This window comes from Pantherophis guttatus, chromosome 2, assembly GCF_059756535.1.
Source record: "Pantherophis guttatus breed Tessera chromosome 2, ASM5975653v1, whole genome shotgun sequence".
Lineage (NCBI taxonomy): Eukaryota > Metazoa > Chordata > Lepidosauria > Squamata > Colubridae > Pantherophis > Pantherophis guttatus.
Genome location: NC_142064.1, coordinates 216528824 through 216542893, shown reverse-complemented (window position 1 = coordinate 216542893; position 14070 = coordinate 216528824). Strand labels below are relative to the sequence as shown.

The 14070-nt window shown below is 40.5% G+C and overlaps 2 protein-coding genes across 6 annotated transcripts in view; one reads left to right on the top strand and one right to left on the bottom strand.

Annotated features, from left to right (window-relative positions):
- Positions 1-3345, bottom strand: part of CFAP92 (cilia and flagella associated protein 92 (putative)) — a 79876-nt gene extending 76531 nt beyond the window's left edge. The window contains exon 1 of the mRNA XM_087887805.1: positions 2881-3345. The gene's annotated coding sequence lies outside the window, so the exon portion shown is untranslated. The remainder of the gene's footprint in view (positions 1-2880) is intronic.
- The window catches only part of EFCC1 (EF-hand and coiled-coil domain containing 1), a 69185-nt gene continuing 57544 nt past the window's right edge, over positions 2430-14070 (top strand). For all 5 annotated transcript variants that reach the window (XR_015732655.1, XR_015732653.1, XR_015732654.1 and 2 more), the window contains exons 1-2: positions 2430-3456; positions 8156-8565. Coding sequence is in view for 2 of the 5 variants with exons in the window: in XM_060688357.2 (XP_060544340.2) it covers positions 2737-3456; positions 8156-8565 (1130 nt within the window). In the remaining 3 variants the exon portion in view is untranslated. The remainder of the gene's footprint in view (positions 3457-8155; positions 8566-14070) is intronic.

The following is a 14070-nucleotide window of genomic DNA, read 5'->3' as shown; positions in this document are numbered from 1 at the left end:
ACAAGGAACAATGTCACCTTTGTCAGAATGTAACTTTCATTATGTCCTAACATAAGCGCCTGTTGTTTTTCAATAATTTGTGAGATTTGTAACTTCTGAGAGGAAGTTTGACTATTATTACTGTTGTTCAGTGGTGGGTTACTACCGGTTTACCGTGGACCGGGCGGACCGGTAGTAGCGGCAGGAGGCTCCGCCCAGCCGGTCGGATGCTTCTGCACATGTGCAGAAGTGTTGCACGCATGCACACCCACCCACCCACAAGCAAACCAATGTTCAGAGATTACAGTTGGTCCAGAACGCAGCTGCGCGAGCTGTCGTGGGTGCACCTAGGTACACCCACATTACACCAATTCTCCACGAGCTGCACTGGCTCCCTATTGGTCTCCAGTCACAATTCAAGGTGTTGGTTATTACCTTTAAAGCCCTACATGGCTCAGGGCCAGGGTATCTTCGAGACCGCCTTCTACCGCATAACTTCCAACAACCGGTAAGATCCCACAGAGTTGGTCTCCTCCGGGTCCCATCAGCTAAACAATGCCGGCTGGCGGCATTGCTGTGGCTGCCCCAGCTCTCTGAAACCAGTTACCTCCTGAGGTCTGGACCATCCCCACCCTATTGGCCTTCCGAAAAGCAGTAAAGACCTGGCTTTTCCGGCAGGCCTGGGGCCGTTGATCTCGCTCCTGTAATCCGGCGAGATCTGGCCATGAATGGTGAGAATGAGTTTTAATATTTTTAATTTTTAAATGTTTTTTATAATGATTTTAAATGCATTGTGAGCTACTCTGAGTCTTCGGAGAGGGGTGGCATACAAATTGAATTACAAAAAAAAAAAAAAACCACAGGTTTTGAAACCCGCCCCTGCTGTTGTTGTTTTAAAAAAACTATTTCGTTAATAGCACAGACATTTGCTGTGGATGTGATATGCTTTTAAGGAAATAACAACTAGATGAACTTCCTTGCCTAGCAAGGGACCTGCGATTCAAAAACTCCAGCATCAGTCAGTAATTGCAAGTGGCTGAGCAGATCTTGGAGAGCAGACAAAATCAGAAAGGTTAAAAAGAACTGTTTAATAAAATATGTTTCTTTTGCAATGGCACAAATTTAAAAATTACAGACTGCCCTTTACAAAGAAGTCAGCATATTAAAAAGCAGAGACATCACCTTGGTCCGTATAGTCAAAAGGTCTGTATAATCAAAAGTATGGTTTTCCCAGTAGTAATGTATCACTATGAGAGTTGGACCATAAGGAAGGCTGAGTGCTGAAGAACTGATGCTTCCAAATTCTGGTATTGGAGAAGACTTTTGAGAGTCCCTTGGACTGCAAGGAGATCAAATCAGTCAACCCTAAAGGAAATCCTTAAAGGAAATCCTGACTGTTTTTTGGAAGGACAGATACTGAAGCCGAAGCTTAACTACTTTGGCTACCTAATGTGCAGGGAGGATGTTGGGAAAGATTGAAAGCAAAAAGAGAAGGGGACGGCAGAGGATCAGATGGTTAGATAGTGTCATCAACATAACGAACATGAATTTGGCAAACTCAGGGCCACAGTGGAGGACGGGGAGGGGATTGGCTGGCGTGCTATGGTCCATGGGGCCATGGAGGGACGGCATGGCTTAGCGACTGAACTTTTACACTCTAGGCATGAATTGCAGGAACTGTGCCAGAAGGATTAAAAAATAAAAAAACTATTCTAAGCATTCTTTGTTTCTTCATCTTAATGCCAAGCATCTTCCTTGCTTAAAAATTGTGTGTGTGATGTGCAAATTGATTTATTTTTGAATAATTTTTGTTTAGTTAGTTTTGGAAAAAGGAAATAAAAAAAGAAAACTTCTGTTAAAACATTTGAGGAAAGCAGATTTGTCTCTTTATGAACTATTGCAACTACAAACTTTTGGGCAGGTATCTATGGAGATTCTCAGTCATCCAGGTCAAGGTTGCCCCAAAGGTGCTTTTTTCAAGAGGCACACTGGACTTTCTGGTTTTTCTTTGAAGACATTTCGCTTCTCATTCAAGAAGCTTCTTCAGCTCTGCAGGTAGATACAGAAAAATACACCTGCCGGGGTGTGTTGTGCAACAAGTTACAGCAAAAGCAGAATTGTTGGCTACGCATGGAAGCTCTTGTATTCTTATGCGATTCGTCTGATGTTTGCCTAGCATTTCTTTGTAATATTGTCATTTGTATTGACTTTCTTAATTTGATTTATGTTGGTGGCTGCTACTGTTATGATCTACTGCTACTTTTGGAAATGCTTATATAAATGGAGGCAAAAGCTGACATACAATATAAATAAGGCAAAGACTTATCTCAGTTCAGCTGAACTTCTGGAGATGGCCTCGACACAATCAATGTCTTTTCTTGAAAGTTTCCCCGCCCCCCCCCGCCCCCAATTCCTAGTCTATTTTATGGCTCCTTCCATTGAGAAACGTTACTCATATTCCGAGTCTAAGAAAAATCCTTCCTTCAACTCATTTACACCGAAGAAATGCGACGCATGCTCACTCGCCCCTCCAGAGCCTTAGAAGAAGCACCCACCTAGCCCCTCCGCGCTTGGGGACAGGAGGCGGGGCGTCGACGGCGGGGAGGAACACGAGCAGGGGGCGTGGCTGGCTCAGGGAGCCCCGCCCACCCAGACCCGGGGAAACTCGATTCAAGCAGGGAAGAATGGTTGAAGAGAAGCGCGAGCTGTGTGGCGAGGGGGCGGCGGCGGCGGCGGCGGCGGCGGGAGCGCCCGACGATGGATCCGCCTGAGGTGTGGGACCCTTATAGCCGGCCGGCCCGCCGAACCCAGTGGCTGGTGAGCGCCTTGGCTTACCACTACGGGCTGGACCGGGGGGTAGAGAACGAGATCATCGTGCTGGCCACGGGCTTGGATCAGTACCTGCAGGAGATCTTCCACCACTTGGACTGCGAAGGCGAAGGCAAGATCCCCGGCGACGATTTCCAGACCCTCTGCCTGGTGCTGGGGCTGCAAGACGACGGCGACGGCGAGGCGGCCGCCGACCCGGAGGAATGCGCTGGCCTCTGCGAGAACCTCTCGCCCGAGCTGACTTTCCGACAGTTCCATGCCAAGCTGTGCGGCTACTTCAGCACTAAGGCCGGCTGCAAGCTGCCGGACCAGGGCGTCCCGGGGGTGAACAGGCTACCTCTGGGCAAGGAGAGCGAGCACATCGAGACCCAGATTCGCCTCCGCAGCCCGCTCCGCCGCCGGCGGGAGGAAGCTGCGGCGGGACGCAGGGCGGCGGGCAGGGGTTGCCCGCGGAGCAGCGGCGCTCGGTCGTGCTCTTCCTCGCCGCCGGGCTCGTGCTCCCGGGAATGCTACGAAGAGATCGTGGCGCTGGAGCAGGCGGAAGATCGCATCGTCAAGCTGGAAGACGAAAACGCCAGCCTGCGCGAATTGGTGGAGGACATGAGGGCGGCTTTGCAGAGCAGCGATGCCCGGTGCTTGGCGCTCCAGGTGAGCGGGCGGGGAAGTCCTGCTGCGCCGTGGAGCCCGAAGGGATCGGAAAGAGTGCGCCTTTGGAGCTGTTGAGCCTCCCTTGCCCGGACCCCGGTTACGCTGCCTGGGTGGGCGTGAAAGTCCCAAGATGAGCCCCAACCACGCCCGAGGGTTCTTAATTAAACGCTTTTCAGACGAGATGGCAGTGGGGTGTGATAAATCCTGAGTGACAGAGATGCTCACCCAAAAGGTGCCACCCAGTCTGTTCTGGGAAAGGGCACCTAAAGACAGGAGGAAGGGAAAGTGAACAGCAGAAGGTCCTAAATGCCTTCCTGCGGCCTACCTGTCCTTAGGGGATAGTGGGGTAGCTGTCTGAGGCGGCACATTTGGGATGTGGTGAACTTACAGCAAACTAGTAGTTACTTTTTTAGTTAGCAACTCAACTGCAGCCAGGGATGGGAAAGATGCTGAAGCCAATTGAAATGTTCAGAAGGGAGGGAAACCCACACTGGCATTTTTATTTCCTTTCAGGACAACTTAAAAGAGAATGGGGTAATGTTGGGAGGCTCCAGACGCTCCCAACCAACACTCCCTTGCCAAACAAGTGGAGAAATGCACTGTGGGATGATCTATTCTGTATATAAAGCATGCACTTTGATTTAGGTGGGTTTTCCTGAACTGCCAAAGCCAACCCTTATTATTATGACATACTAGGGAGTGAGTTTTATTGCCATGGTGGGCTATTATAAGTGAAGGGGAAAGAGTAAATTGTGACAAAGAAGCAACCCTGGTTTTTTTCTGACAAATCCTATGGAGAATGTAGCTCCTCTATTGAGCTTTATAGGAAGGTCTTGTTTAGTATGTTTTGAGTAATGTGTATCCTATTTGACCAAGAAAATAGCAGTAATAAGTTCAAGAGTCCCTATTTCTTTCCAGCCTTGAGTGTTAGCAACCATTTTTGTAACGGGAATCATTCTAAAAAGTTTGTGACTTTTCAATTTCCATTCAAACCTGGTTCTGTTTATATTGTGTTAAATTGAAAAGATTCTTCAACAAAGATTCCCTGAAGTCACTGACAGTTATTGGCTTTGGGGCTGATGCACAAATACTTTGCTTAGCTTTTGTCTTCTCTGAAATCTTGTTAGTCAGTGGTAAAAGGACAACATGGCACATAAACACTGTGGTCCCATATATGGTATAAATGAACATTGTGTTGTGTTGACAGCACTCTACTAGAAATTCAGAGAAGCATGTTTCAGATGAAACAGTTCATTTGGGTCTACCTGCAAAAATCTGTCTAGAATAATCTCAAGTGCCTCTTGTTGTGTTTGCAAGTTTTGCAAACAAAGTAATGAACTTGTCCAGTCAATGATAAGCACTTTTGAAGTTTTATTCTGAAGCACTCTTACATGGATTTTCTGATTTTCTGATATATTTATGAATAAGTATAGTTTTGGTTCCATTGGAAAATTCATTGACTTCAATGGGCAATTCCTATCTATGACTGGATTGAAGGAAAACCCAAATAAAGTATGGAGGGCAAAGATGAAGAAAAAACATGTATTTTTCTATTGAAACAGGATACACTACATAAATTCAATAATATTAATATTTGAAGACTTGTATTCATTTTCATTCCTGCACACCTTTTCAATAACAAAGAGATTGACACTTTTAATATAAAAAAGGTTGGGTTCCCATAGCATAGCTCACAGTGATAAATAATTTCATGGTTTTAATAAAAGTTCAATCCAATGCAGAATTAAACACACTGACTTGAGTGGGTTTAACAATTCAATGCCATTTACGTGCCCATTAATATTTAATTGCCGGTAAGGTCAGTAGTCTTTGCTCACCAACAGGTGGGTACATAAGCAGAAATCTATTTGAAGCAGCTATCAAATGCACAGATTTATTTCACAAAAGTCTACTGAATTCGGTAAACTAGTTTGAAGCATTTTTATATGCTTATGTTTTACCTTTTTGAATAAATCTGAGACTTAGTAAATAAATAAAAACATATTTTCCAATAAACCACTTTATCTACTTCTAATTTTTAATCGTTCTTTACATTCATCTGGAGATGGATATATTCCTACCAAGAGCCAAAAACATATGATATTTGCAAACATATTTTTCCCAATGTTTTTGATGGATCTTTAATGTACCTCTATTAGGGAAATTCCATCTTGTCTCTTATCTTTTCCTGTGGCTCTCCTATTCATTAGGATTGTAGCAGGATGACTCCTTTACTTCATACCCCACCCCCATCTCTTCTTCTTTAGACTATTCCTAGAATGTCTCATGGACCATCCAAGAGTACCCAAATAATACACCCATCATGTTTTTGTTATAGGAACCCCCAGTCAGGTAGAACAGGAAATTAGTTTTTATTACATCCTGTCAATTTTGTAATACTGGCCAGCACGCAGGGAACTAACTTTAAATGAGCAATTGAATAAAAAAAAAAAATCCATGAGTTTTAACATTTCAAGAAATAAATGTTAGGAGAACAGCTGTATATACATAGCCAACCCATCAACAACCCAAATGTTAGCTAATAAATAATTTTCATTTTGGCTTGTTTTTGTGATGCAATACATTTCTTTTCTTGTGTAACACTTTATTTTAGTATGCTGTTGCAGGGTGAATCTAGATTTAGCAACAGTTTTGATACATAAATAAATGAATACGTCCAACTATAGTATATGCTTTGGCTGAATGATATACTCTATTCTGAAGTCACAATTTCATCTCATTTGTTTGTCTTATTGGTAACTGTTGATAGCTCTTGGTAACCAGAGCAAATTTCTGCTCTTTTTCATCCATCACCACTGATGACCCGCTATCCTAAGAGCCAAGTTTCTTTTTTCAGCTTCCTTCCTATCAAGGAGAATTTTAACCATGTACTCTTCCTCTCTGAATGTATTGCAGTGAATGCAATAGTGTGGAAGGGAATGGGATTATATCTGTTTTCCTTGCTTTACTTTACTATTTGTGGGAACACCTGCATGTATTTCACATAAGTAGGCATCGGCGACCTCTGCATGATTCTTATGCCTGCACAGATCATATACATATTTTTATTACATTATAAGTTGCCCAAAAAAGGGATGTGATGGCTCAGTGGCTAAGACGCTGAGCTTGTCAATCGAAAGATCGGCAGTTCAGCGGTTCGAATCCCTAGTGTTGCGTAATGGGGTGAGTTCCCATTACTTGTCCCAGCTTCTGCCAACCTAGCAGTTCAAAAGCACGTAAAAAATGCAAGTAGAAAAATAGGGACCACCTTTGGTGGGAAGGTAACAGCATTCCGTGCACCTTTGGCATTTAGCCATGCCAGCCACATGACCATGGAGACATCTTCGGACAGCGTTGGCTCTTCGGCTTTGAAACGGAGCTGAGCACCACCCCCTAGAGTCAGGAATGACTAGCACATATGTGTGAGGGGAATCTTTACCTTTACCTAAGTTGCCCAGAGTTGCTGTATTAGTGAGATGGGCAGTATAGAAATCTAATAAATAAACAATATAGGTTACTCACATTCATTCATAGTAAAGGTGATATTAGTATGTGAAAAAACAAAACTTAGAGCATGCGTGCAGAACACAGGTATATACGTTCCCTTTCACAAATTAAACTGTGTACTTGTGGGAACAAAGACAGTGAGAGCAATCCTTTTCCTCCTCTGCCCCCAAACCATAATACAGTAAGGAGTCCTTTGTCCTCCCTGCCCCAAAAGAGCCATTGACTCTTTTGGCTCATTGACATTCACTCTTGATACCCATCTGCTATCTTCATTTGCTTCCAGTTCTGGACAGTTTTAGAGAGCTTTTGGGATGTGTTGAAGTAGCTCTGTATACCCTTTATGAAATAAAACGCTGAATTTGAGTTATAGTGATGTTGGATTGAGTACTGTGCTTTTCGTGGTTTATTGATGCCTTCATCATCCCTTACTGAAAGCACAATAAGACAAGTTTTTGAAATATATTACTTTAATGAAGACAATATTGGTATAAGCAAGGTTTTGTTTGCATACCATGCACTCTTAGCTATGTGTTCTACTTGTTGATACTTTAATAACTTCTAGATCAGTCTTCTCTGGTTTGGTGATCTTCAGATGCATTAGATTTCAGCTCCCATAATTCACAGCCAGCAAGATGGTACACTTCAAGTACAGCACCAAATTAGGCAGGATTAGAATAAAAAGTACTTAATGTTTCACAATGTTTTATTTCACCAAGAGCTTAAGAGTTACAAGATGACAGTTTCTCTTGATAAGCTTTCATACTTATTATTGCCATATATTTTATAATGCAATTTTATGCATCTTGACTCAAAACCGAATGCACCTTTCTGTGAGGTAACTGAGTTCATGATTACAGTTTTAATACATGTTGGTGTCTCTCAGCCTTGTTTGTTTAATCTGGAACATGTTCCTAAATTTTCATTGGGAAGCGCAGTTGTGTAATCTAGGTAACCAAAATGGCGATAAACTCCATTTAAGAATATTCACACAAGAATTCCTGTGTGAAACAATGTAAACAAGAGTCATTATGAGTGCTTGTGTGTTTGTTTTAAATTTAGCCATTGGATTATGATCATTCTTCAGCTATTGATACATTTATTGAAGGCAAATGTATTAATTGCATTGAGAAGAAATCTGTTTGTTTAAACAGGTCCTAATTAATATTTTCTATTTTGCTCCTGATGATTGTAGGTGGGATTGTGGAAGAGCCATGCACAGCATAAGAAAAATGGGACTTGCTTTATAGGCAGCCGGAGACAACAGGTTAACAATAGATTTCAGACTTCCAAGTGCCTTCAGAGCGTTCTAAAAGAAGTTGAATTAATCCGAACTTCTAGAGATGGACAAATTGAAGAAGCAATTAAGTTTAACCAAGAACTGGAAAAAGAACTAAGGAATTCTCATGAAGCCCTGATAGCCTTGGAAGATTGCAACCACAGCTTAAAAAGAGAGCAGGCAGAAATGAGGAAGAAAGTTGAAGAAGCAAGATGTGTTATTGTTAACAGCCTTGGAAAAGTAAAGGAGCTAGAAACTAAAGCCCATAAAGTGTCCCAACTGCAGCTCTATATCCAGCAGCTAGAATCTCAGCTACAGTATTATAGGTAAGGCTGAAAGTTTAAAAGTAAATAAATGTAACACACTGAGTGCAAATGTGGTTTTGGAACCTTTGCTGAAATGTGGATAGAGAATTAGCTGTTACAGTACGTAGTTATTTTCTTAGTAGGGTCTCAATGCAAAGCGTTACTTATCTTCTTTCTAGTTAATGCAGCAGCAAACATGATTTCCTAGTAACAGTGGAGACCACCAAAGGAAATCCCAAAAAGCCATTGACAAAAAACAGCAGATGTCAACAATCTAATTTAGCAGGCATTATTAATGGTATTGTGGCTGTGGATGTTTAGAAAGGGTAACTTGTAATCTAATGGGAGAGGCCTCTGGGTAAAAAAAAAACACAGCTGGTAAGCATTAAGGGCATTGGTTATCCACAATGCAATTTGATTATTCTGAGCTTCAAATTAATATTCAACACTGCACTTTGAGATTCCTCTTGCTTTGGTACAGCATAAATTTTCTTAAAACCATTCAAAATGTATTTCAAGTAATACTGTATGTCAGGTACTTTGTCCAAGATACAGTGGTTGTTATGCTATTTAAGGTTTACAAGCAAATGCCTTGTAAAATGATTTTCAAAAGTGAACAACATTCACTTGAGTTGTGGTGGCGCAGTGGTTAGAGTGCAGTACTGCAGGCTACTTCTGCTGATCACCGGCTGCCAGCAGTTTGGCAAATCGAATCTCACCAGGCTGAAGGTTGACTCAGCCTTCCATCCTTCTGAGGTGGGTAAATGAGGACCCAAATTGTTGGGGCCAATATGCTGACTCTGTAAACCGCTTAGAGAGGGCTGCACTATGAAGTAATATATAAATCTAAATGCTATTGCTATTCATAGCCTTGTCCGCTTTGCTGTCTGCTACTTGCACAATAATAATTATTGGGGCTTCATATATGTTCAACTTTATGACATAAATTAATCATCTGATTTGATATGTAGATTTGAGTAATGATTTCTCCATCCATAGTCAAAACAAAACCCCCCTCAAAATTGATATTGAGAAATAGGGTCACAATACTACCTTGATGGTTATATTATATTAGTCCAGCATTGCTTTCAGCTTTGTCTGCTGCCCCTGGTAAAGAATTATAATGCAAAAGGCTGCAACAGGGGCCAGAAGAGGTCATACTGAAGAACGCAATGATGTGATGTTGTAATGCAAGCCTTGCCTTTTCTCTAAATGCAGCACAACATGTCATGCCCACCAAAAGGGGCAGAACTTCCAGTACAACACCACAATGCTGCTTTTGTCATTTTCACGAAAATAGCAAGATCCTGTGGACAGTGCTAACCAAAAGTTGCTTCCACACCTATAATTGAAAAGTAAAAGCATCTCTATAGCAGCATTTCTCAATGTTGGCAGCCTTAAGATGCTGGCTGGAGAATTCTGGGAGTGAGGTCCACACATCTTAAAGTTGCCAAGTTTGAGAAAAGCTGCTCTATAGTATATAACACATGTTTGGTTAAAACATGTTACTAAAATTGGGCTGTAAAATAGATCAGTAGTTAGTATCCTTCCATTTATAGCAATTGCAACAGCAATTAGACTTATATACCGCTTTATAGTGCTTTACAGCCCTCTCTAAGCGGTTTACAGAGTCAGCATATTGGCCCCAACAATCTGGGTCCTCATTTTACCCACCTCGGAAGGATGGAAGGCTGAGTCAACATTCAGCCTGGTGAGATTCAAACTGCCAAACTGCAGTACTGCATTCTAACCACTGTGCTACCACAGTTCTTATGATCCGCAGCTCTTTATGATTTTATCTTTGTAATGAATAGATCTATTAATGTATTTTCGTTGTTTCCTTTGGGTGAAATCCATTACAATAGTCCTCATGGATTTCAAGGACATCACTATGTGAATATACAACCAATATGCTATGTTTGAAAGAGGTATTTCATTATTTATTCATTTTCTATCCATTTATGTGTTCTAGCTATGACTAGATGCTGGGTGTTTAAAACTAAATTTGATGATGCATGTGTTTCTTTCATTATTGTTGGCATTGAATTCTAGCCTCTCAGTTTACCTTAAAGCAACAAGGCTAGAAGTCCATGCCAGTGGTGGGTTATTTATTTATTTATTTATTTATTTATTTATTTATTTAATTTGTCAACAAGTACAAGAAAACAAGTAACAGAATAGACATAGACATGGACACATGAAAAAAATTGGCACAAAAAAAGGATATAAATTGGCAAAACATAGCCATAAACACATAAAATGAGTACATATAAATGGGAACAGTAGGACAGGGACGGTAGGCACGCTGGTGTGCTTATGCACGCCCCGTTAGGGATCTCTTAAGAAACATGAAAGGTCCATGATAGACAGTTTATGGTGAAAGGTATGTGGATTAGAGAGACTAACAACAGGATCAGGTAGAGTGTTCCAGACATTTACTACTCTATTACAGAAGTCATATTTCCTACAATTAAGATTAGAGTGAATTACATTGAGTTTAAATATATTGATAGCCCTTGTGTTATTATGGTTGAAATTAAAGTACTCATTTACAGGTAGAATGTTTTGGTAAATAATCTTATGAACTAAGCATAGGTCGAAACGTAGGTGACGTAGTTCGAGGCTATCTAGACCTAAAATTTCAAGCCTGGTGGTATCAGAAATTTTATTTCGAGCAGAAGATTTGAGTACTCTTCTAGTAAAATATCTCTGGATTCTCTCTAATGTATTGATGTATGAAATACAGTGCAGGTTCCAGGCAGGTGATCGGATTGGGCGAACTGGTAGCAGCGGCGGTGGGAGTCTCCACCCGGATGCTTCTGCACACGCGAGCAATTATTTTATGATGAGCGAACCGATAGCGATGGGATTTGCAACCCACTACTGGTCCATGCCAGTAAAGTTTTTATCAAGAGTTAAAATATTAGAAACCAAAGCCAGGAGTATGATTAAGCAGTCAAATTGTTGGGTTTTTTAATGCTGAATCTAACAAGGAATTCACTTTCAGTTTTTTTCTAACCATGAGAACAATACTTACATTAAGTTGTAAAGAATATATTAGAATATATAACAATACTCTAAGCAATATTCTAAGCAATCACCAATATTGAAATTTCATTCAGTCCTATTCTACTGAAGCCTGAAGAATTATTGCTGTAATGTGCTATAATCTATGGCAGGTGTCGCTAACCCCTGGTCCGTGGACCAGCACTGGGCCGCAGCAAGCCAGAAACCGGGCTGCACAAACAATCAAAGGCCCATCGGCGGGATGTAGGAAGCACATGAAACCACGCCCCCTCTGGTCCATGGAAAAACCTCTCTCCCCAGAACCGGTCCCTGGTGCCCAAAGGGTTGGAGGCCACTGCTGATCTATGGAAACTGATCGAAATATCATTGACATGTTATATGAATATTCTGTTTTATTTTTCCATCTTACTGTGATGCTCAAAAGTAACTATAAATACTTTTGGTAGCTTAAAATAGCCATTTCCTTTGTTAATCTATTAGTTCCTTTCCATTCATTTCATAGGTTACTTGCATTGTCAAGGTATTGTTGTCTGAAGTTGGAGAATAGTTTAAAAATAGTAAGTCAGGGTCATTTTTATTGCTATTGTAAGTGTGTGTGTTTTAAAAAAAATATTTTGTGAAATACAGTTTTTTTTTTTAAAAAAACCTAAATGTTACTTTTTTCTTGCCATGCATTGATGCTTTTGTAATTGACGTGTTGGTTCTCCTAACTTACATCATTGATGGATTCCATTGCTGTTACTAGAACTTGATTCATATTACAATTTCAAGTGGGAATTAAGAACTGCCTTTAAATCATGAGGAAGGGAGGATTTATAAGCAAATATATAGCACTCTTGCTATTTAGGAATCGGGTTTAGTCTTGGATTCTTGCCTACTAGTGTGCTTTTCCAAATTTTAATTGTGCATGAACTTCGTCCTTTTGGGAAGGGAGGTAGGCTAATTTGATAAATAAATATGGAGCCAGGCTTGCCCAGGAAGAACTTTTCAGAATAACACCAAGGTGACAATTCACAGCTAGGAAGTAACATGTATAATATTTGTGATTAAAAGCAGTTCCTTGCAATGAGACATCACTGTGTGTTTAGACAGTGGAAGGCATTTGGATGGACTGAAGTGTAAAATGCAGAATATGGATCCAGTAATTTATTCCTGTTTTTAACTATAATATAAGTGCTTTTTAAGTAGAAAAGGGAGATAAATTTGTTGATGTAAATCAGATGCAAAGTCTTTTAATTTAATAAAAGTAAGAAGTAGGGAGGGGAGATTTTTCCTTCATAAAATGTAGGACTGTGGAAGAAAGTTACAGGAAATAGAAAATGTTTCTCCCTCTATATTGTATTTCTTTGTTTATTTTATTTCTAATCTGTCCAGAAGCCAAAATTAGTCTAGAGAAAGTGGGGCCCACATATTTATTTACATTTTTTTCTCATTGTGGATATATTCCTACAGCTCTGCTCTGAAGTAATTTCAACTTTCAATATTGGAGGATGAGGAGAGAGAAAACAGGATATACGAATAGCTTCACTTCCTATCTTTTGTGCCGCTTTAGTGAGATGCAATTTTGTTCAAGAGAAGCATTCAAGTTACCCTCACATTCTTTGTTCATGCATTTATATCTGATGCAAAGATTATAATTTCAGATATCACAAATGAAGCAGAGCAGGACATTCAAATGAGTTTAAACTCATTTCCCAAAGTTCTAACTCTTAACAATAGTCCAACCTGAAGGGTTTTTTTGCTGTAGATCCATGTGTGTGAGGTTCGCTTATAGCTGAAGATTTGTGTACCTTTTTTTGTTCAGAGCGTTGTGAGGTAATCTTTTGTTCTTTAATTTGTCCATAGAGCTTAAATCTGCCTAAGCATCACAGGGATAAGATGAAAGGAAATCCAGGAATTGTTTCATCCATCTGCTAGGTCTACATAGGATGGAAGATTAGAGAATAAAGTTAAGAGAAGATATTCAGGTGATTTCAATCCATCTTTGGTATAATTAACTTTGAGCAGTTATTAATTTTTCTAAGGAATTACATTCCATAATGTTAGAATTCTGATTTTGTAATGAGGGATTCAGAACAAGTTGTTACATTTTTATTCTTGCTGTGGAGATTTTTCATTCGAAGATCCTTGTTCTCGAGTTTTTTGCTACTCCTTCAGAAATGGTGTGTTATAAACAGCTCTAATAGGATGAAATAATATCAATATGTGACCTATTAGGAAATTGGCTTGATTAGCTTAATTTCAGCCACAGAATTAAAGATTATTTCATGACATACTCATTTAGGGTGCAAAACAAATGATTTAAAGAATGGGATTGTCCCTGAGGATCTCAACTTGGCCAGGTGTACCCTTAAAAGCTGGTTTCATATACCCTGGTAAAAACCTTCAAGGAAATGGGTGAGAATTCAGAACTATCAACATTAAAAACTGATTATCTCCAGTGGCTTGCAGGCTTCTTTCCTGTCATCCCAGATACACCTGATTACCCATCCCGGACTC